General features: G+C 48.8%; 1 protein-coding gene across 3 annotated transcripts in view; it reads left to right on the top strand.

Annotated features, from left to right (window-relative positions):
- Nucleotides 1–21,645, top strand: part of RNF31 (ring finger protein 31) — a 33,705-nt gene that overhangs the window by 10,751 nt on the left and 1,309 nt on the right. For 2 of the 3 annotated variants that reach the window (XM_033169830.1, XM_033169831.1), the window contains exons 9-21: nt 1,577–1,858; nt 2,938–3,201; nt 3,774–3,956; nt 4,571–4,783; nt 9,279–9,452; nt 12,539–12,637; nt 13,687–13,776; nt 15,117–15,231; nt 15,712–15,830; nt 16,052–16,168; nt 16,299–16,356; nt 17,972–18,068; nt 19,579–19,753. In XM_033169830.1, coding sequence (XP_033025721.1) covers nt 1,577–1,858; nt 2,938–3,201; nt 3,774–3,956; nt 4,571–4,783; nt 9,279–9,452; nt 12,539–12,637; nt 13,687–13,776; nt 15,117–15,231; nt 15,712–15,830; nt 16,052–16,168; nt 16,299–16,356; nt 17,972–18,068; nt 19,579–19,753 — 1,986 coding nt within the window. The remainder of the gene's footprint in view (nt 1–1,576; nt 1,859–2,937; nt 3,202–3,773; nt 3,957–4,570; nt 4,784–9,278; nt 9,453–12,538; nt 12,638–13,686; nt 13,777–15,116; nt 15,232–15,711; nt 15,831–16,051; nt 16,169–16,298; nt 16,357–17,971; nt 18,069–19,578; nt 19,754–21,645) is intronic. The other variant, XM_033169832.1, reaches the window with a different exon arrangement.

Raw genomic sequence — 21,645 nt, 5'->3', positions numbered from 1 at the left:
GTTCTGCATATTCCATCGTTTTGACTTGCCATTCTTCCACTCTTGCTACTTCCCGCTGTTTCCATTTCTGTGCCAGCAACATCCTTGCAGCCGTCGTAGCATACATAAACAAGTTTAAATCTTTATTTGAAATTTCTTCTCCTACTATACCTAACAAAAATGCCTCTGGTTTTTTTCCTCAAAATTATACCTAAAAACCTTTCTCAATTCATTATATATCGTATCCCAATAGGCTTTAACCTTAGTACAGAGGACTACAGTATTTTGGATTCCTAGATTCCTTTGGCTTTCACTCAGGTCGCTGGCTTAAAACCAACTCACACCACACTTCATATATTTATTACGGATACATTTATTTAGAGGGGGAGGAGAGCTGGGGATCATACCAATGTATTTCACATCCAGTAACCAATGTGGGTTTCAGATAGTGCATGGGTAGGGGACGCGGGTGGCGCTGTGGTCTAAACCACTGAGCCTCTTGGGCTTGCCGATCGGAAGGTCGGCGGTTCAAATCCCCGCAACGGGGTGAGCTCCTGTTGCTCGGTCCCAGCTCCTGCCAACCTAGCAGTTTGAAAGCACGTCAAAGTTCAAGTAGATAAATAGGTACCACTCTGGCGGGAAGGTAAACGGCGTTTCCGTGTGCTCTGGTTTCCGTCATGGTGTCCTATTGCGCCAGAAGCAGTTTAGTCAAGGTGGCCACATGACCTGGAAAGCTGTCTGTGGACAAACGCTGGCGGCCTGAAGCGAGATGAGCGCCACAACCCCATAGACTGGACATAACTGTCCGGGAGTCCTTTACCTTTTTACCTACCTGGTACATAGGTAAAGGTAAAGGGACCCCTGACTGTTAAGTCCAGTCACGAACGACTCCAGGGTTGCGGCGCTCATCTCACTTTACTGGCCGAGGGAGCTGGCGTTTGTCCGCAGACAGTTTTTCCGGGTCATGTGGCCAGCATGACTAAGCCGCTTCTGGCAAGACCAGAGCAGCACACAGAAACGCCGTTTACCTTCCCGCCGGAGCGGTACCTATTTATCTACTTGCTCTTTGACGTGCTTTCGAACTGCTAGGTGGGCAGGAACTGGGACCGAGCAATGGGAGCTCACCCCATGGCGGGGAATCGAACCGCTGACCTTCCGATCGGCAAGCCCAAGAGGCTCAGTGGTTTAGACCACAGTGCCACCCACGTACATGGGTAGATGAGTCTAAAAAGCCCAGGACACAGATTTTCATGGTCCTCTAGCGGTTATGGTGGCTCATTTACCAGAAATGATGTACTTAGCATTACCTCTAGAAGCATACACTCGATTCTGACCAAACTAAGCCCCCTGGTGTAAATTTTGCTCACAAAGCGGGTTCTGTGCAGGGAATTTCCTCTCGGAAACGATCCCAGCCATCTTTCGCTCTTCTGTCCATCTGCTGACGGGGTGCTGCTGCGTGTCGATCTGCATCTTACCCTTAGGGTCGTGGGTTCAAGCCCCACGTCGGGCAAGAGGATCCTGCATTGCCGGGGGTTGGACTAGATGACCCTCGGGGTTCCTTTCCAGCTCTACGATTCTGCTATTCCTCCCCCTCCAGGCCTCGGGCTGGCAGTGCGAGCACTGCACCTTCTGGAACAAGTGCCCCGGGCGGGTGTGCGAGATGTGCAACTGCACCAGCCAGCGAGGGGGCCCCGAGCCCTCGCGGCCCCACGCCAAGCCGGAGAAGGAGGAGGACGAAAGGTCGAGGAAGGGGGCGGCGGAGGTCAAAGCCGATCTGAGGAGTCTGCGGAAGGCTCTGCCCATCTCCCAGGAGGAGGCGGAACATCGGAGGCAGGAGAAACTGCGGGAGGACGGGCAGAAGATGGTGGCCATGATCCGGGTGAGAATTTGCCCCCCCTGGGGGGAGGAATCATCTGACTGTCCACAGGCAATCAGGCTTGCAAGGGGTTGCTGGGCAAAGTGGACATGCAGGACTCCCCGCCTGGCCCTCTCCTCAGGCCACACCCCTCACCGCCCTTATTTACATGCGATGCTCCGCCCACTTTTGCCCCTGACCCCCCGGGAAGAAGGGAACATTCCCCCCAGGCTGGAAAAAAAGGCTTCCCCACTCCTGGTTTAGATGGTCTAAATGTCAGCATCTCAGCCCAAACTGCTCCTACCTCTCTGCCCTAATTCTAAAATGGCATTCTGCGTTTTCAGCTTCAAAACGGTGGATTATTTTTACACCATGATGCATTTGAGTGGGGAGCAGGTGTATTTTTAAAAGCCGCATTTAATTTCACACACACACACAGACAGAATAATTCAGAGTGCTTTTTGAAGGACTTTTTGGTACAAGGCAAAGCAGTTTTATGTGTGTGTGTGTGGATTTTCAGCTGAGGAATTGGGAGTGGGTACAACAAATGAGGGTTCTGCGTCCCCCTCTTTCAGCTGAGATCCCCCAGGTGGCAATTAAAGGCACCTCAGTGCTCTCATTCCTGCCTGTGTGCCCATCAAAGTCCAAGAACCTTCCTTTATTTTTTCAGATTTTTTTTGTGGGGGTAGTTGTTCATTTGAAGAGGGGCAGTTGCCTGCTTCCCCCCGACTTGATTTATTTATTTTGAAGTGTGTGTTGGTGTTCCACCTGCGGGATGGGGTTGGTTCTGAGCATCGTCGGTTTTTCTTCTGCAAAATGGGCATGTCTTAGGGGCCTAAAAGGCTTGGGGACCTCCTTGCTTTTCAGCATTTTCTGTTAGCATGACAGAATTTTTTGGGGGGGAGGAGAGATAAGAATTCCGGGGGACCCCTTTTTCAGCCTGCAAGCATCATTCCTTCCTTCTCCCTCCTGAGTCGTCCTCCTGACCCGGCCAAGAAGAGTTCCTGACCAGCTTGAAAAGCCCCTTGCTGGATTTGACCCAGGCTCGGACCTCCTGCGCTTTAGGACCCGGGCCTCCAACCCTTCCTTTCTTTTCCCCGCAGGAAGCGGAAAAAGTCGGCGTGGCACCCGAATTGGTGGCGGCCGCCTTGCGCTACTCCGGGGCGGAGCTTCCCCTGGCGTGGCTGAATTCGGAGCTCCCTGGGGTGCTGGAAGGCGTGGCTGAGCTGGCCACGCAGCGAGGAGAGCAGGAGCCCGGCGGAGGGCTGGGGGTCTTGACCCGCCAGGAAGTCCAAGCGGCTTGGACAGAGAGCCTGGGGGACGTGGACGAGGCCGTGAGCCGATGCCTCAGCGCACGGCGCAGGAAGGTCAGCCAGGACGGGACGGGCCTCTGGAAAAAGAGGTTGTGTTGTAGGGGGGAAATATTTTGGGAGAACACACCATGGGGACAGCCTTAAAGGAAGTGGGCGGGGCCAGGTCAGCCATTCAGGATAGGTTCTGGAGAAAGGGGAGGTGCTTGTGAAGAGGGGGGGAATGGGTGGGGCCTATATTTTGTGGGTGGAGCCTTTGGGCAGAATTCGCACCTGAGCCAATGTCTGGAAGAAGTTGGGGAGGCCCAGGGAAATGGGCAGCCGGCTAAGGAGAGGGCAGTGAAGGAGCCTGACCACTCAGTGGGATTCATTAAGAACAGGAACGATTTGCTGGCAAATTTGGGGGAGCTGTGCTGAGTTTTGAAAGGGTGCGGGCCGCTGGGCTGGAAGGGGCAGGGATGTGCTTGAGCCAAAGCTTTATTCGAGCTGATTCGCTCAGTCCCCTCCAGGGAAAAAAAATGGTGAAAGAGCTCCCCTGAGCACATGCAGAGTGCTTTTGGAAGCCGAGCTCTGCGCTGCGGGCCACCGGAAGGGTGGGATCTGGCTAAGTACGCCCTCTTTCTGTGCAGTTGCGGGAGCTGAAGGCGCTGGGCTTTGAGGAGCGTGGCCCCGTGCTGCAGGCCCTGTACCAAAACAACGGGGATCTTTGGCGAGCGTTGACACAGCTGCAGTGCCAGCGGTTGGAGCCCTTCCTTCAGCGCTTGTGGGAGAACGAGGACCCTCCCTTCGACTTCCACAGCCCCGACCGACAGGTGAGAGAGAGAGAGATTAAGGCAGGGGTGCCCAAACTTTTTTCAAAGAGGGCCAGATTTCACGAAGTGAAAATGCATGAGGGCCAAGCTTTTTTTAGGACTGAAATTGCCTTTTTTAGGATTTTACCTCAGGAGACATATACTGCCATGGGGGCCAGATTAAATCGACCGGCAGGCCAGATTAGACCCCTGAAACGGATTTTGGACATGCCTGGATTAAGGGCTTTCGGAGGTGGCTGGAGGGGGGATGCCGCCATTATCCTTCCTGTTAATAATAATAATAATAATTAATAATAAATTTATTATTTATACCCCACACATCTGGCCGGGTTTCCCCAGCCACTCTGGGCAGCTTCCAACAGAATATTAAAATACAATAAACACTAAAATCCCTAAACAGGGCTGCATTCAGATGTCTTCTAAAAGTCTGGTAGTTGTTTTTCTCTTTGACATCTGGTGGGAGGGCGCCACCACCGAGAAGGCCCTCTCCCTGGTTCCCTGTAACCTGACTTCTCGCAGTGAGGGAACCGCCAGAAGGCCCTTGGAGCCGGACCTCAGTGTCCGGGCAGAACGAAGGGGGTGGAGACGTGTCTAACTCTTTCTCCTCCTTGCAGGCTCTCCTCCGCCGCCTGCTGGCCTCCCTTTCCCTGCCCAGCTGGGGCCGAGCGGAGCTGGTGGTCTCCTTGATGCTCGAGCAGCCGAGCGAAGGCGGATGGGAGCTGGCCGACATCGTGGAGGCCGTCAAGGCCTCGCCTAGCCGGGACTTCATCAAGCGTCTCTTGAGCTGGGAGTGCGCCGTCTGCAGCCTGGCCCTGCCTCGCAATAAGGTACCAGACGCGGCTACTATGCTGGGTCCTGGGAGAGGGTTCACTCTCTCATTTCCCCCCTCGCATCTCAGTTGGTGTTGCTGTTTAGGAATTACAGTGGCAATTTAACATGAGTTTTACTATCTACCAAGACCATTGATCCATAAAATGAAAGCAATAATCAATGTAAGGTAAAGGTAAAGGGAACCCTGACCATCAGGTCCAGTCATGTCCGACTCTGGGGTTGCGGCGCTCATCTCGCTCTATAGGCCGAGGGAGCCGGCGTTTGTCCGCAGACAGCTTCCGGGTCATGTGGCCAGCATGACAAAGCCGCTTCTGGCTAACCAGAGCAGGGCACGGAAACGCCGTTTACCTTCCCGCTGGAGCGGTACCTATTTATCTACTTGCACTTTGACGTACTTTCGAACTGCTAGGTGGGCAGGAGCTAGGACCGAACAACAGGAGCTCACCCCGTCGCAGGGATTCGAACCGCCGACCTTCTGATCGGCAAGCCCTAGACTCTGTGGTTTAACCCACAGCGCCACCTGGGTCCTTAATAATCAATGTACTTTACTATAAAATAAAAAAGAGAGTATTGTAGATGATAACAAATTTTTTAAAAATAGTTACCTGCACTGATGATAGTCATTGTTGGGATGGTGGGGGGCATTAATCCATTTTCACAGTCACACAATCAATCAATCAGTAGCTGAACTGGGTTCCATGCAGTCATCAAAACAAATGAACCGAAAATGCCTCAAAAACAAAAACGCAAAATAAATAGAACAAAAGCGCCAAACTTAATTGGTTCCGGAAGTCTTTTTGACTTCCGAAATGTTCGAAAACCAAGGCACAGCTTCTGATTGGTGCAGGCGCCCTGGAAACAATAGCCGACAGCCACATCGGATGTTCAGCTTCCGAAAAACATTCGAAAACCAGAACACTTACTTCCGGGTTTTCAGCGTTTGAGAGCCAAGGTGTAATCCAGAGTCCGAAATACAGAGCACAAAATAGAGTTGGTATATGATCACAGAGCATCAGAACCTTGATTACATCTTAATAGCAAAGCTTGTCATAATTGCAGCATAATTGCAGCTTAATAGTTGCCTGGCTCTGGTCGGGAATTCTAAAGGACAAAAAAATAATAATTGGTGCGTTTTCAAAGGCTCAGTCCGGCATCTTGTGTCCTAGCATGAACTAAAACCTCCTTGATCTCAGGAACCGCCATGCAAAATTTGGTTATGGTACCTTAAGAGGTGTTCAAATATGGAGAGAGACAGACTTTCCAAAAATACAGTGAAATATAAGAATTGCTCTTCAAACTATGGTGGCTTACCAGATCTACTGTCATGCAAGCATAAAGAAAACCTCCCCTTAATATTGGTGGCGCTGTGGGTTAAACCACAGAGCCTAGGGCTTGCCGATTGGAAGGTCGGCGGTTCGAATCCCCGCGACGGGGTGAGCTCCCGTTGCTCGGTCCCAGCTCCTGCCCACCTAGCAGTTGAAACGCAGGTCAAAGTGCAAGTAGATAAATAGGTACCACTCCGGCGGGAAGGTAAGCGGCATTTCCGTGCGTTGCTCTGGTTTGCCAGAATCTGCTTTGTCATGCTGGCCATATGACCCAGAAGCTGTACGCCGGCTCCCTCGGCCAGTAAAGCGAGATGAGTGCCGCAACCCCAGAGTCGTCCGCGACTGGACCTAACGGTCAGGGGTCCCTTTACCTATACCTTTTTACATCCTCTCTACATCCTTCTATAATAGTAAGGTAAAGCTACATCATTATCATCTCTCTCTCTCTTTTATGTTCCAGCTTAGTTACAATTAATGCAACAACCTGCAATAGATTTTGGTTGAACTTGCACTTATGCCATCAAAGTAGCGCACGTTTTTTAATAGCTATCAAAGGAGATCAAATGCGAACAATTGCTTTTTTTTTTTTTAAAAAAAGCCTATTTGGATAGAAATGAAACAGTCATTCTCAAAACCTCAGTTGCTGATTAATTTGTTCTTTTTCTGGTATGTGTCTTTGGAATATTATGGGATGTTATATTTGACTCTGGTTTAGGAGGCCTTGAGTTTTAAAAATCCTCCCAGCTTGCTTATCTGCGGACCAAAAAAGTATAAATAACTCAGCCGTGACAATCCCTGCGGAGGCAGAACTTTCTGTCTGGCGTTAACTGTTTCTCTTTACTCAAGGTCAAGTCAGCTAGCCTGAGACGTTTTTATTTTGGTAGAAATAAAAGCTGCACATTTGTGTGTTTAATCTGCTCTGAGATGATCTCCCATTGCTTCTGCCAAGCGAGCGGGGGAGTCAGTTGCAGCTGCGGGATTTAATTTTAATTGGATTGGTCTGTTTTAAGTCTGGTATAATTGACTTACGTAGGGCAACTGGGAAATTCTTCGATGCTTTTTGAGGGGGTTGGGGGTCTAGTTGTCAGCCACGTTATTTAAAGAAGTTGAATTTGTCCTGTTTAGTTAATTTTCATTTGCAGTATTTTACTTCCTGGGGCTCAGAGGGTGTTTCGTTTACTTCTTTACTATTGTTGTTGTTCAGTCGTTCAGTCGTGTCCGACTCTTCGTGACGCCATGGACCAGAGCACGCCACGCCAGGCACTCCTGTCTTCCACTGCCTCTCGCAGTTTGGCCAAACTCATGTTAGTCGCTTCGAGAACACTGTCCAACCATCTCATCCTCTGTCGTCCCCTTCTCCTTGTGCCCTCCATCTTTCCCAACATCAGGGTCTTTTCCAGGGAGTCTTCTCTTCTCATGAGGTGGCCAAAGTACTGGAGCCTCAACTTCAGGATCTGTCCTTCTAGTGAGCACTCAGGGCTGATTTCTTTGAGAATGGATAGGTTTGATCTTCTTGCAGTCCATGGGACTCTCAAGAGTCTCCTCCAGCACCATAATTCAAAAGCATCAATTCTTCGGCGATCAGCCTTCTTGATGGTCCAGCTCTCACTTCCGTACATTACTACTGGGAAAACCATAGCTTTAACTAGACAGACCTTTGTCGGCAAGGTGGTGTCTTTACTATGTTTGTTATTAATTTTCCTCGTATTTTTGCAACTGGCTTTGGCGTGCAGCGATTATTTTGATCCTAAAGAGGATGGTGCTCTGTTTAGTTGTTTGTTGTGTTTTGTAGAATGCAGAAATTCCCTGGCTTTTTTTTTTTTGGTACTATTTCCTGTTTAACCTGTGGTGTAAGCCACTAGAGGTTTGTTTAAACATAAGCAGTATATAAATTGCCTGTTAATAATGCTAAATATTAGTCTCATAAGCACATAAAAGGAGCCTGCAGGATCAGGCCAATGTCCCATCTGGCCCAGCATCCTGTTCTCCCATTGGCCAACCAGATGCCCCAATGGGAAGGATTGATCCTGAATGCAACAGGACTCTCCCCTCCTCTGGCCTTCAGCAACAGGAATTCAAAAGCATTGCTGCCTCTAGCCCATAGCTGTCAACTTTTTCCTTTTTTTAAAAGGGAAATTCCCTTATTCCGAATTGGATTCCTCGCAAGAAAAGGGAAAAGATGACAGCTATGCGAGTCTAGCCAGTGCCGGATCTGCGTATAAGCTAAACAAGCTATAGCTTAGGGCCCCACTCTCTTGGGGGCGCCCCAAAATATGTAAAGGAAAAAAACCTGGATGTACATTTTCAAAATACAAGATAAAAAAAAACAAATAAAATAAAACCTACCTACAGCAACAGTGTTTTGTGTTGTGTAGGCTCCTATGATGCAAGGAATGGGCCCCGCCTAGGGTTGCCAGGTCTGCTTCCAAAAAATAGCGGACAAGCGGGGTTGGGGGGTTAAATTAAATTAAATTATATATTTTCTTACAAACATTTTAACACGTATTAAAATACCATTTCATCATAAAGCTTTTGAATAAAAAAAAAGTCCACTATTTTGTGAAAAAAAATAGTGAACATAATGTGAAAAAAGTGGACTGTCCACTCAAATAGTGGACACCTAGCAACCCTAGGCCCCCGCCTGCTAGCCTGCTCTCTAAAATATCACTGGCTTGCTCCTTTCTATATATAGGGTGCCTACATTCTGCATGGACTGGTTGCGTGGCAACATGGGCAGATGGCTTTAGATACCTATGAGGTCCATAAATTACCATATAGCATATATTCAACCCAAAAAAACAGCGACAATTGGTTGTTGACAAAAGGACAGCTGGACATGGAAAGGGCCCCATTACCTTCAGTAGTTTAGGGCCTCATCGAACCTAAATCCGGCCCTGCCTCTAGCTGTGGAGTCAGAGCGCAGCCATCGTAGCTAATAGCCATCGATAGCCCTCTTCCTCTCCAGGATTTTTGCCCAGTCCGCTTTTAAAACCATCCATATCAGTGGCCACCCCTTTTTCCTGTGGCAGAGAGTTCCGCAGTTTAACTAAACAAAGAAATCATTTCTTTTATCGGTCCTGAGCCTTCCTTCGTTCGCTTTCGTGGGATGCGCACGGTAGAGTCTCACTCAGCCGGGCTGTTCTTGTGTGTGTGTGTTTTTTTTCAGATGCAGTCGCTGACGTCGTGCGAGTGCACGATTTGCCCGGAATGCTTTGCCCTGCACTTCACCATCGCCGTGAAGGAGAAGCACATCACGGACCTGGTGTGTCCGGCCTGTTCGGAGCCCGAGATCAGCGACGAAGGGGAACTCATCAACTACTTCTCCACCCTCGATATCCAGGCATGTCCTCTCTGCGCACCCCCTGCATCCTAGATACATTCCCCAAATGCCAATTTCCCGCTAACATCTGCTTCTCCGTAGAAAAGCAGCCTGCGTTTTAACAAATGGCGGCTTCCCTTTTCACAGGTCCTTGGTGCCCCTTTTAATTTTAATTTTTAAGAAATTGGGAAGGAAAGCAAGGAGGGAGGAAAAGTGCAGATTGATCTGGAAGGGGGGCCTGATCTTTCCTTACCTGCCGGCCCTCCTTTTCGTGTAAGGATACCTTGTGGGACCCAGCTAGGACAGGGAGTTTCTGAGCCCCATTCAGGGGGGAAATAGTTGCTGTGTACAAGGCCGGATTTAGGTTTGATGAGGCCCTAAGCTACTGAAGGTACCTGGGCGCTTTATATGCCCAGCTGTCCTTTGTCAACAACAAATTGTCGCTGTTTTTTGTGTTGAATATATGCTATATGGTCATTTATGGACCTAATGGGTATCTAAAGCCATTTGCATATAACAAAATATGCATTTTATCAAAGTAATAGATATAGAAATGAGCAAACCAGTGATATTTTTGTTGGAAAAACACCTAGGGCAGAGATGGCAGACTCCCAAATACTCCGGAGCGTCTTCTTTGGCTCTCTCTGGCTGGCATCTCTCCTTCAGTCCAGAGTGCCGGTAATAGTGGACCCTTCTCTCATGAAAAGAGTACGCACATCTTCTTGCATTCCTCAGCAAGAAGGAGGAGTCATTCGTAGTGCTAAAACTACTTTATTTACAGTCTTTATACAGAGCCTTCAGAATCATTGTCTGCATTTCTTGAACGCCGATACAAAACTTCGACACAAGCAGAAATGAAACTAACTTCCGATAACAACCGTCAGGCGGAAGAGATAAAACAAACTTCCTTTCTCACGTTCCTCTCAGACTCACATGATGTACACAAATCATTATATCACTGCTGAAGCAGCACGGGAGATAAAAATCCCAAAAAATTTTAGGGAGCAGGCTAGCAGGCGGGGCCCATGACTTACATCCTAGGAGCCTACACAACACAAAACACTGTTGCTGTGTGTAGGTTTTGTTTTATTTGTTTTTTTATCTTATATTTTTTAAATATACATCCAGTTTTTTCCCCCTTTAATTTTTTGGGGGGGTTCCCCAAGAGAGTGGGGCCCTAAGCTATACAGGTGAAACTCAAAAAATTAGAATATCGTGGAGAGGTTCATTTCTTTCAGTAATTCAACTTAAAAGGCGAAACTAATATATGAGATAGATTCATGACATGCAAAGCGAGATATGTCAAGCCTTTATTTGTTATAATTGTGAAGATTATGGCGTACAGCTGATGAGAACCCCAAATTAACAATCTCAACTTTGGGGTTTTCATCAGCTGTACGCCATAATCATCACAATTATAACAAGCAAAGGCTTGGCATATCTCGCTTTTCATGTCATGAGTCTATCTCATATATTAAACTCCAGTAGCTAATGAAAACAATTGCTTACATAAATGGACTTTTCCACGATATTCTAATTTTTCGAGTTTCACCTGTAGCTTGTTTAGCTTGTACGTAAATCCGGCACTGGCTGGGTACAGAATCAGACCATTGGCCCGTCCACCTCACTACTGGCCACGCAGACTGAATGTCAAAAAGGAAAGAATTTTATTGGGGAGCAAAGTTGGCCAAAGGAAGAGAAAGGGAGGGCTGTAAACACAGACTAGGAAATAAAAATTGCAAAGCCAATCCAGTATGTTACATGTTACCTGCTTGTGCGGGATCTTGGGTTTCAGAGAATGCGCGGAGTCCCCTACAGAAGAGAGATTTCTAAGCGAGAACATCTCTGGACTTCGGGAAGCCTCACATGCTTATGGGAAACTGAGGACAGTAGAAAAGCCTCTATTTCCTTTTTTCCCTACGTCTCCCAAGTACCAGAGTTTTCTTTTTCAAAAAGCAAAAGTAGCCTGGAACGAGAGGAGCACGCCTCAGTTGGTGTCAGGAGTCGGGTACAAAACTGAAACCCACAACGAAGTAGTCCCACGAGTGGAACATAGTATTACAATGAAGTATTTAATGCATTGGTGAAGGAATAAAATAAAATTCCTGCCAGAAATAGGGTTGCTAGGTGTCCGCTATTTGAGTGGACAGTCCACTTTTTTCACATTATGTTCACTATTTCCCCCCCCACACACAAAATAGTGGACATTTTTTTATTCAAAAGCTTTATGATGAAATGGTATTTTAATATGTGTTAAAATGTTTGTGTCAGGGATAGAGGGACTACTCGGGAGGAGCAGGGAGAGAGAGAGGAGCAAGCTAGAGCTGGGAGAAAAGATAGTGATTCCTCCAGGGAAGGGGAGTCACTGGGTTATAGAGAACAGCCACCCATAATCTCCACATATTCATCTCCCAGCTCAAGCCCCCGTCAGGAAATGTCTCCAGAAGAAGGGGAGATGGCAGGCTTCGGGATGGCAGGGCAAAGACCAAGAGCAGTCAGTCTCAGACAGGAAAATTAGACGAGGGGGGGGGGGAAGGAGGAGACGCAGACGTCATTTTAGAGTGCCGAGCTGTTGGCTTTGTTGGCGGGGGCGCGAAAGCCTGCCACTCCGAGAAACTGAAACTAACTGAGCAGTCGTGCTCCAGAGACTCTGTAATTCCATTATGGACAATAAATAGTTTTAGCTTCACTGAAGGCTTGTTGTTACTCATGAGCAACATCCAAGGGGAAGAGCAATCCCTGACAGCTTGTAAGAAAATATATAATTTAATTTAAACCCCCCCCCCCGCTTGTCCGCTATTTTTTGGAAGCAGACCTGGCAACCCTAGTCAGAAAATGGCGTTCCCCCACCCTGCCCCAAAGAAAGAAAGAAAGAAAGAAAGAAAGAAAGAGAGAGAGAGAGAGATTGAGAGAGAGAAAATGGCACACCCCTGTAAAACTCAGTCACCTATTTTATAAGTCAACAGTTATTTAACCCAGTGGACGAACAAGCCCTGTCTCTGTCATCTTCAAGGGCAGCCCTGCTGCTTCCTGTCCTGTCTAGACTACACCTGAAGGGACCGTTTCTTCTGTCCCTCCCATGTTCTGCTTCCTTTAACTCCCCACAGCTGCGCGGCTGCCTGGACCCCGAGACCTATGAGCTCTTCAACAAGAAGCTGATGGAGCGCGTTCTCATGCGCGATTCGAAGTTTCAGTGGTGCACGCATGTGAGTAAAGGATTGTTTTTGGGAAGGGAAGCAGAGGCTGGGTGGATACAAAGGGGGCATCCTCCGGAAAGACAAACGACTTCGAAACGAGTCAACATGTTTCATATAAAGAAAGTCTGCCTCCTCGGTCACGCTCTAGCGTGACTGAGAGACGAGGCAGGGCTTTGGAGGTGCCTTAAGGGAGAGGTGAAATCCATGCAAACCTGTCCCTCTCGCCACCCTGCAAGTGCATTATTATTATTATTATTATTTTGCGTTTAGGTCTCGCCCACCTCTGAGGTGCCAAAGGTGATGTACTCAGCTATTCTTAGTTACAAGAAGCTGCCTAACACCCAGCGAGGCCCTTGGGCCATCTAGCTCAGGACTGCCTGCACTAACCGGCAGCAGCTCTCCGGGATTTGGGTCAGGGAGTCTCTCCCAGCCCTACCTGGAGATGCCAGGATTTGAACCCGGGACATTCTGCGCGCAGAGCAGATTGTTCTACCCCGGAACTGTTGTGATATTATTACAAGCCGAGCTGCAAGAAGCGAGGACACCTGACTTGACTAAGAGTCATATTTCACTTTGTGAGAAATACACTGGCCATAGTAGCCCACACACATGTGATGTCATTGTAATTACTGTTGTACTCCTTACTTTCAGTTTTGCATCGGAGATGCAAGACGCTTTAACAGACAGCTCTGAATTATGAGCTGCTACGCAGAGACATTCTGCTCTTTATCTACAATAAAGTAGGTTTTAGCCTTACTGGCTGATGCGTGTTGTTTTTCAAGCTGGGAAACAATCGCATATTACATTGTGCCCCTGGACTCCTGAAGCCAGAGGGCACAGAAGCTTCGTCCGCCTTGGGGGTCAGTCTCTCAACCTGCCCCCGCGGGAAGTTTTCATAACAGGAACTACGGCCCTTCTCACTGATTCGCTTGTTTATTCCCCATCTGTCACCTCCTCCTCAATTGTGACAAGTGTCCAGCTCTTATAAGAGCCTGAGGTCGGGAGAAAGGACTCCCAGGATGCCTTGCGATCGCTTCTCCCTTTCTTTCCCTCTCCAGTGCTCCTTCGGCTTCATCTACGAGTCTGAGCAGCTGGAGGCCAAATGTCCGCAGTGCCGCAAGAGCTTCTGCGTCCAGTGCAAGCGTCAGGTGGGCGAGGCCGCTTCCTGCGGGGTGCTTGTGGAGCAGGGAAGGGGCTGCCATCGTGCTGGGAGCGGCTGTGTCTTGCGAGGAGCCTTGGGGTAGCCATTTGGGTCCATAGATATCTCTCACACAAACGCGCTCTCTCTCTCGAAGCTTTGACGTTGCTTTGTTCTTCCCAGAAACCCAAGAAGCCAGTCCATTGTTGAGATCAAGGGTTAAAGTCGGTGCCGTTTTGAAAAGTTCGAGCCGCCATCTTGATTCAAGATGGCGGCCAGTTGCATCCGGGCATAGATGGAAACCTTCTCTTTGACCTCCCAAACCAATCCTGCCTCACATCTTCTTCTTTTTTTATAGAAAATTTATTGATATTTCAACACAAAGCAAACAAAACAAAAACGTACATACAACAAATACATACAAAATACAAAAAACAACAAACAAAAAAACCCAACAAAATACATACCTATCAACCCACCTACCACAAAAACACACCTATTTAGTTATTATAACCTTAATTCAAATCTTAATTGGGGGACTTCCTCACGTCCTCTCTTCTGCGTTCAGTTCAAATTTACTGTAGTAACTTTGTAACTACTTTAAATCCTATTTTACAATTATTCTTAATCCTATTCTAGCATCTTATCTCCATCAACTTATTATTAACCATAATAAATGACCTAAAAATAAATCACAATCTTAGCTTCTTATGTACTATTTTAACCTAACATTATACAGCTATTGCCTATTATATTCTGCCTCACATCTTCTGAGGTGTCCAAATGCCCGGACAGCAAACAGTGTTTCAAAATACACACACACACACACACACACACACACAAATAAATACACAAATACACAAACACAATGATCAGTGAGGGCAACACCATTCGATGTCATCGATTGTTCTCCCATATCACTACATTTGCTCCTGGCAGGAAGTTAAATAGGGGGTCCTTTAGGGAAGGGGGTTCCCTCTGCTTCCTTCCCCGAGTAAACCCCAAAGGGCCACTGAATGTCTGCACAGCCTTGTGCTAGGCTCCTTCTCTTGGTCACGTTGTGGTGTGACAGTGCTGCGATTCTGTCCTTGGGGAAACTGATCGCACTGAAAACATAGCCACTGAGTGAGGGTCCCGTGGAGAGGATACCCGTTGCAGGGGTGCCACCACCGAGAAGGCCCTTCCTCGTGATGGTAGCTGGAAGAGGAGGAGAGGCTTCTGGAGATGAACCCAGTCCCTGCCCAGCCCCCTTTTTTACCTCCTTTGCCGCTTCTGCTACTGAAAGAAGAGAGGGCAAATGTTAGGATTCCTCCTCAATTCTTTCTCCTCTTTTCACCTTTCCCCGGCCAGTGGGAGCCTCAGCACCAGGGCCTGACTTGCGACGATTTCCTGGAGTGGAAGCGGACCAACGACCCCGAGTACCAGGCCCAGGGCTTGGCGGTCTACCTGCAGGAGAATGGAATTGGTAAGGGTTCCTGCTAATCGGAAGGTTGGCGGTTCGAGCCCACCCAGGGGCGGCTGTGGGCAGGATTCCTTCATTCTGAGGAAACCAAAGGAAGGCTTCTCCCACCGGGAGTCTCCCACCGCTTGGAGATCAGAGTGGCACGTAGCAGTAGATCAGAATCATAGAACTGGAAGGGACCACGGGGGTCATCTGGCCCAACCCCTTGCAATTCAGGAATCTTTTGCCCAATGTGGGACTCGAACCCCCGACTCTGAGATTAAGAGTTTTGGTTGCTGCGTCCTGGCAGGGACCAGAGCCTTTCATCATCGCCCGAAAATCCCACCGACCGGCAGAAGGAGAGCAAATAAAGTCTAGCCCTTGATAAAAGATTGGCCAGTATCATAACTGTGGCGACCCTCGGCAGAAGGGAAGAGAGCAGCGAATCTCCTCCGTTTCTCTCTGCCTCCTAACCGCCCTCCTTCCCTTTCTCCCTCCTTCCAGCGTGTCCGAAATGCAAGTTCTCCTACGCTTTGGCCCGCGGAGGCTGCATGCATTTCCAGTGCTCCCAGTGCAGGCATCATTTCTGCAGCGGCTGCTACAGCACCTTCTACGCCATGAACGTAAGGGAGCTCCGAAGGGCGCTAGTCGGGGGGTTGCCAACCGGGGGGGAAAGGCAGGCGGCGCTTGACAGGAGGCCGGATTCGGCTCACGGGCTTCTGGTTGCCGATCCCCCGGACCCAAACGCTCATCCTTGTTGGAGGACCAGGGCGAAGGAAACATCTTGGGTACGTTTATTTGGGGCGTCTCACCAACTCGCTTTCTCTCGCCCTCCCGTCTCCAGCAGAAATGCCCCATTGCCGAGTGCCCTATAAGGCGTTCGCTCCACGGCCACCACCCCCGAGACTGCCTCTTCTACCTCCGTGACTGGGACGTGCCTCGCCTGCAGCACCTCTTACAGGTCAGTGTAAGGGCAAGGCATGATGGGTAGGGCGCAGGAGGGAGAAGCAGAGGGGGGTGGGTCTTTGTGGGTGGGGAAGGCCAGGCGAGGTGTCCATTTGGAGTTGACGTTTGACATCTCCCCATCCCAGGACAACAACATCGTGTTCAATACAGATCCTCCGGCCGGGACCCGTGCCACCCCTGGAGGTGAGTGCTAAAGGACTCCTGTGTTACGGGGGGGGGGGGGTGTTGGACTAGATGACCGCCAGGGGTCCCTTCCAACTTTATAGTTTCTCTGACTCATAGGGAAGCCTGGCTTGCCAAGAGCATGTCTGAGTTCCCCGTCCTTACTTGCTGATCGATAGATTTTTTTGATAACCTAATTTGCTGGGTTTTTTTTTGCAAAGACTTGTGGGTAACGTGGCTAGTCAAGGAGAGAAGTGGTTTCCTGTGTGGCAAAAGGCCTTTCCTCTTTTAACGGTCTGTCTTGGTATCGAACACCAAGAAAATTAGCGCTAATACGCCCAGGAACTTCACCAAAATGCTGGAGAGGGTGCACCTCCACAGGCACATACTTCCACAGGTGGTGGGAGTGCCGCAGAATCCAACCATTCTGGACATCAACGACACGAGAAATATGCAAGATAACCAAGCAAGTGCTAGAAATCACCCCAGAATTGGTCTTACTAAACATCTTCCAAGACAATAATGGCCACTTACACCACAAAGAACTCATAACCCATCTACTCTCAGCAGCCAGAAACGTCATAACCAGACACTGGAAAGACCTGTCAGGAGTAAGCATTGACCAATGGTACCAAGTAGTGTGGGAAACAGCCTTACTAGAAAAACTAACCAGTAACCTGAAACTGACACGGGGACAAACAGAAGAAGACACCTTCACCCCGGTATGGCTCCCCTTCATCACACCCACAGCCCAACAAGACAATGACAAAAATCTACCGACAGCATACAAATCAATATGGCTAATCTGATCAAAAACACCCACCCACCCCACTCACACAGGAAACCAAAGATCACCACAGCCAACCACAAATGAACAATCACACCCTACGCCAACCCCGACCTCTCTCGCCGCCAAAGGAGCACAAGCGATCAACAGAGAACCTGCACAAACACTGACACCAAACCCTACATATATTAAGTAAAATAGAAACATTGTCACCCCACCTCACCTGTCTCCCCATCCCACCCACCTCTTTCCCCCTTCTCTCCCTAACGTCTCAACGACCGAAACTGATTTGTGAAAATATTACATGGGGAAAATACGAGAGAGACATTGCACACACCTTTGTAAAGAAAATCAAGAAAATCTTTAATTAAAAAAATAAAAACAAAGACGAGCTTAATCACCACAGCTTCCACGCCAAGGATCCTGGGGTTTGTAGGACTTTGTGTTTTTAGGGTGGTAAGAATTCCTTGTTGGGGGTCGCTAACTCCTCAAAAGTTGTACGTACCACATAAATTGGAGACATTTTAAAAATATCGAGCGCTTTATAACGCTTCGAAATAAATAAAACAGTATTTAAATTGGATCTAGCCCTACTTTTAGACGAGCGGCGAGGGCGGTTTTATTTGAGCTGGGTTTGTTCGAACCTTTGTTTTTATCAGTCTTCTCTCGCTGTGAGGTTTTAACTCTCGTTATGTTTTGCTTCTTAGTCTGGGGTCCTCCTGAATCTCATTTTCTCCCGTATCGCTTACACATTGGTGTAAGCCCCCTTGATTACTTCTGCAAAACGGCAGGGATGAACAAATAAACGGCAAACTTAACATGGCGACCCTCTTGCCCTTCCTCTTTCAGGCGGATGCCGTGTGATGGAGCAGAAGGAGACCATGAACGGGCTGAAGGACGAGCCGTGCGGGAAGGAAACCAAAGCCGGTTACGCTGGCCTTTGCCAGTGAGTGACGCCATTTTTTGCGAAGCGCTGTGGGAAACTGCAGGCTGGTTTCTGTACTTGCACATCCCTCTCTGGGACACAAGGTGCTTCTGGGGATATTTTGTTCACCTCTGGTCCCCACCCTGCACTCGGCTGTCACCTGTGGCTCTTGGATGCTCTCAGGATGCGACAGCGGCCGCACCCCTGGAACGGCTTCGACTGGCCAGCAAAACCAGGTGTGGGGAGCCGGTGGGTCGCAAACCCTTGGTGAGTTAGGGGCTCCCCCTGAACGCAAAGAGATTGGGCAGATGAGACCAAAAGTGGCTCTAACGGTCAAGATGGCGGCTTCTGCATGTAGAGCAGACTTCCTCAACCTCGGCCCTCCAGATCTTTTTTGGCCTACAACTCCCATGATCCCTGGCTAGCAGGACCAGCGGTCAGGCATGATGGGAATTGTAGTCTCAAAGCGTCTGGGAGGGCCGAGGTTGAGGAAGCCTGGTGTAGAGGAAAGTGAGGGGCAGATGGGGCTCGTCTACCTGGGAAGGGAGCCTATCCAGGAGAAGGAAAGCTCTGATCCTCAACCTCCGCTGCCTTGTGGGGCATCTTTGGGAGAACAAAAGGCACAAGAGTATAAACGCTGCACAAATCCGGAGTGGAGTCCCTGAGGGGGTTGGATGGCTCCTTGTGTGCCTCCTTCCGGCAACTCCTGCAGCCAAGCTGGTGCCAAACGTCTTTTTCTGCTCTCCTTTGGGCCACATCAGCCAGGCCAGGGGGGGGGGTCTTGTTGCCTGGGCAGCCCAGGACCTCCAGACACACTGCCCAGGCTTGCGCCCCAAGGAGGTCACTGCTAACACAGCCTTTTGACTTCACCCTCCAAAGGCACACTCCATTGTCTCTCGAGACAGACGGATGCCATCAACGTCCAGTGTGCCATCACCACACCAGTGTGGTGTAGTGGTTAAGAGTGATAGACTCGTAATCTGGTGAACCGGGTTCGTGTCTCCGCTCCTCCACATGCAGCTGCTGGGTGACCTTGGGCTAGTCACACTTCTCTGAAGTCTCTCAGCCCCACTCACCTCACAGAGTGTTTGTTGTGGGGAGGAAGGGAAAGGAGAATGTTAGCCGCTTTGAGACTCCTTCGGGTAGTGAAAAGCGGGGTATCAAATCCAAACTCCTCCTCCTCTTCTTCTTCTTCTTCTTCTCCTCCTCCTCCTCCTCTCTTATCCTCCGTCTGGGCAAGTCAGAGGAATTGCCACAGGCCCAAGGACAGATTAATTAACTCTTTGGGCCCAAAGCGAGGCTGTATGACCTGGGGGGGGGGGTAGTTCTCGTGGCCAGATAGAGAAGATCGTAAGGGGCGGCCCCCGGGATGGAGGTTCCCAGTTCCCGTGTTATGTAATCGCCGAGGGACTTGGGGAGGTGTGAACCCGGAGGGTTGGTGTGGCGCACGTGGACAGAGAGAAAGGGGCCGATTTATTGTGTAAGGTGGCAGGAGCGCCACAGAGATTGACGCCCCCCCCCCTGCTCCTAGGGCACACTACAAGGAGTACCTGGTCAGCCTCATCAACAGCCACTCCCTGGACCCAGCCGTCCTCTACACCCTGCAAGAAGTAGAGAACGTCTGCCGGCGACACTCTCCCGCTGTGATGCTGCCCCCTCGGGCGCCGGCCGAGGATGACGAAGCTTATCGAGGGCGTTTGGTCAAGGTGAAAGGAAATTATCTGAAGCGGGGGTTGGGGGGGTGGGGGATTGATCCCTGGGGTTTGGGCTGGAAAAAGCTTGAGATTTCCTTTCTTACTGTAACTAACTCATTTTCATTACTACTGTTATTATTCGTAAAATTTATATCCCACTTGGTTATCATAGAATTGTAGAGTTGGAAGGGTCATCTAGCCCAACCCCCTGCAGTGCAGGAATCTCAACTAGATCATCCAAGGCAGATGGCCCTCCAACCTCTGCTTGAAAACATCTGAAGGCAACCCTGTTTAGGGAAGTTTTTAATGTTTGATGTTTTATCGTGTTTTTAATATTCTGTTGGGAGCTGCCCAGAGTGGCCGGGGAAATCCAACCAGATGGGTGGGGTATAATTAATTAATTAATTAATGTTGCTATTATTATTATTATTATTATTATTTAATTTAAAACCTCCAAGGAAGGAGAGTCCACCGCATCCCGAGGGAGACTGTTCCAGCTCAGTCGGTAGACTCTTAATCTCGGGCATATAAAAAGAAAACGAACCTCAGTGCCATTTAGAAAAAGAATAAAATGATCAGCAAAAATAATTATGAGCCAACTATTTAAGATATTCAAAAAAATAAATAAGATCCACGATAAACTAAAAGCAGATTAAAACACACTTAAGCATTCTACGTGTCTAGGTAGGTAAAGGTAAAGGGACCCCTGACTATTAGGTCCAGTCGCGGACGACTCTGGGGTTGCGGCGCTCATCTCTCTTTATTGGCCGAGGGATCCGGCGTACAGCTTCCAGGTCATGTGGCCAACATGACTAAGCCGCTTCTGGCGAACCAGAGCAGCGCACGGAAACGCGGTACCTATTTATCTACTTGCACTTTGTGCTTTAGAACTGCTCGGTTGGCAGGAGCAGGGACCAAGCAACAGGAGCTCACCCCATGGCGGGGATTCAAACCGCCGACCTTCTGATCGGCAACCTCTAGACCCACAGCGCCACCCGCGTCCCACGTGCCCAGGTAGGCTAGTGTAAACGAAAAGGTTTTTAGCAGGTGCTGGGAAAGTGACGCAGTGATGACATCTTCATGATGTCATAGAAATGTAGAGCTGGCCAACAAGACAACAGCAAGAACCCACCAACAGCATTCGAATCAATCTGCCTAACCTGATCCAATATATCGAAAAGACAAAAAGACAATCATGCGATATAATAACCAAAGAATAAAAGTACAAAGACTCGGCCGTGACAATCCCTGAAACGAGATGGAGAAATTGCGAAGATATAAACCAAAATAAACTAAACTCAAATTCAAAAAACCGGGGTGAGGGCCCCTAAACAGCTATATATGGAATTTAACAACAATATATCCAACTAAAATGAAAACCCTCAAAACGAAAACCCTAAAGAGATGCCGGCTCTTTTCTCGTTTCACTGGATATAGTCCGTTTCCTCAGAGGGAAATTAATTAGAGAGACTTTAGGACAAGGCTATCAAAGCTGCAAAAACCAACTAACAAAGCTGCAAAAAACAATGAAAGAATAAAGAGCAGTAGGGGGAATTTACTCCCAAACTATTTTATGTTAGTTGAACTAAGGTTAGCTAACCTAAAACGTCGTTGATAACAAGACTCATTACTTTGAAAAAATGAAGCCACACGGGCCTGCTGATCCAATAACACACACACACCCTACCCACACATGAGAACAAATTTCACGACAGCCAAACAAAGACAGCCAACCCCACCCTTGGCCAGCTCCAACTTCTCTCAGCACCAAAGGAAAATGTAAAGAGAACCCACACAAGTGACACTGACACAAAACTACACTAAGTAGAATCGAAGCATTGCTTCCCACCATTCCCCCTTCCACCTCGTTCCCCTTTCTCTTCCTAATGTCAAAACAAAATAAA

The sequence above is a fragment of the Lacerta agilis genome, chromosome 14, assembly GCF_009819535.1.
Source record: "Lacerta agilis isolate rLacAgi1 chromosome 14, rLacAgi1.pri, whole genome shotgun sequence".
Classification (NCBI taxonomy): Eukaryota; Metazoa; Chordata; class Lepidosauria; order Squamata; family Lacertidae; genus Lacerta; species Lacerta agilis.
This window is presented reverse-complemented; position numbering and strand designations above follow the sequence as displayed.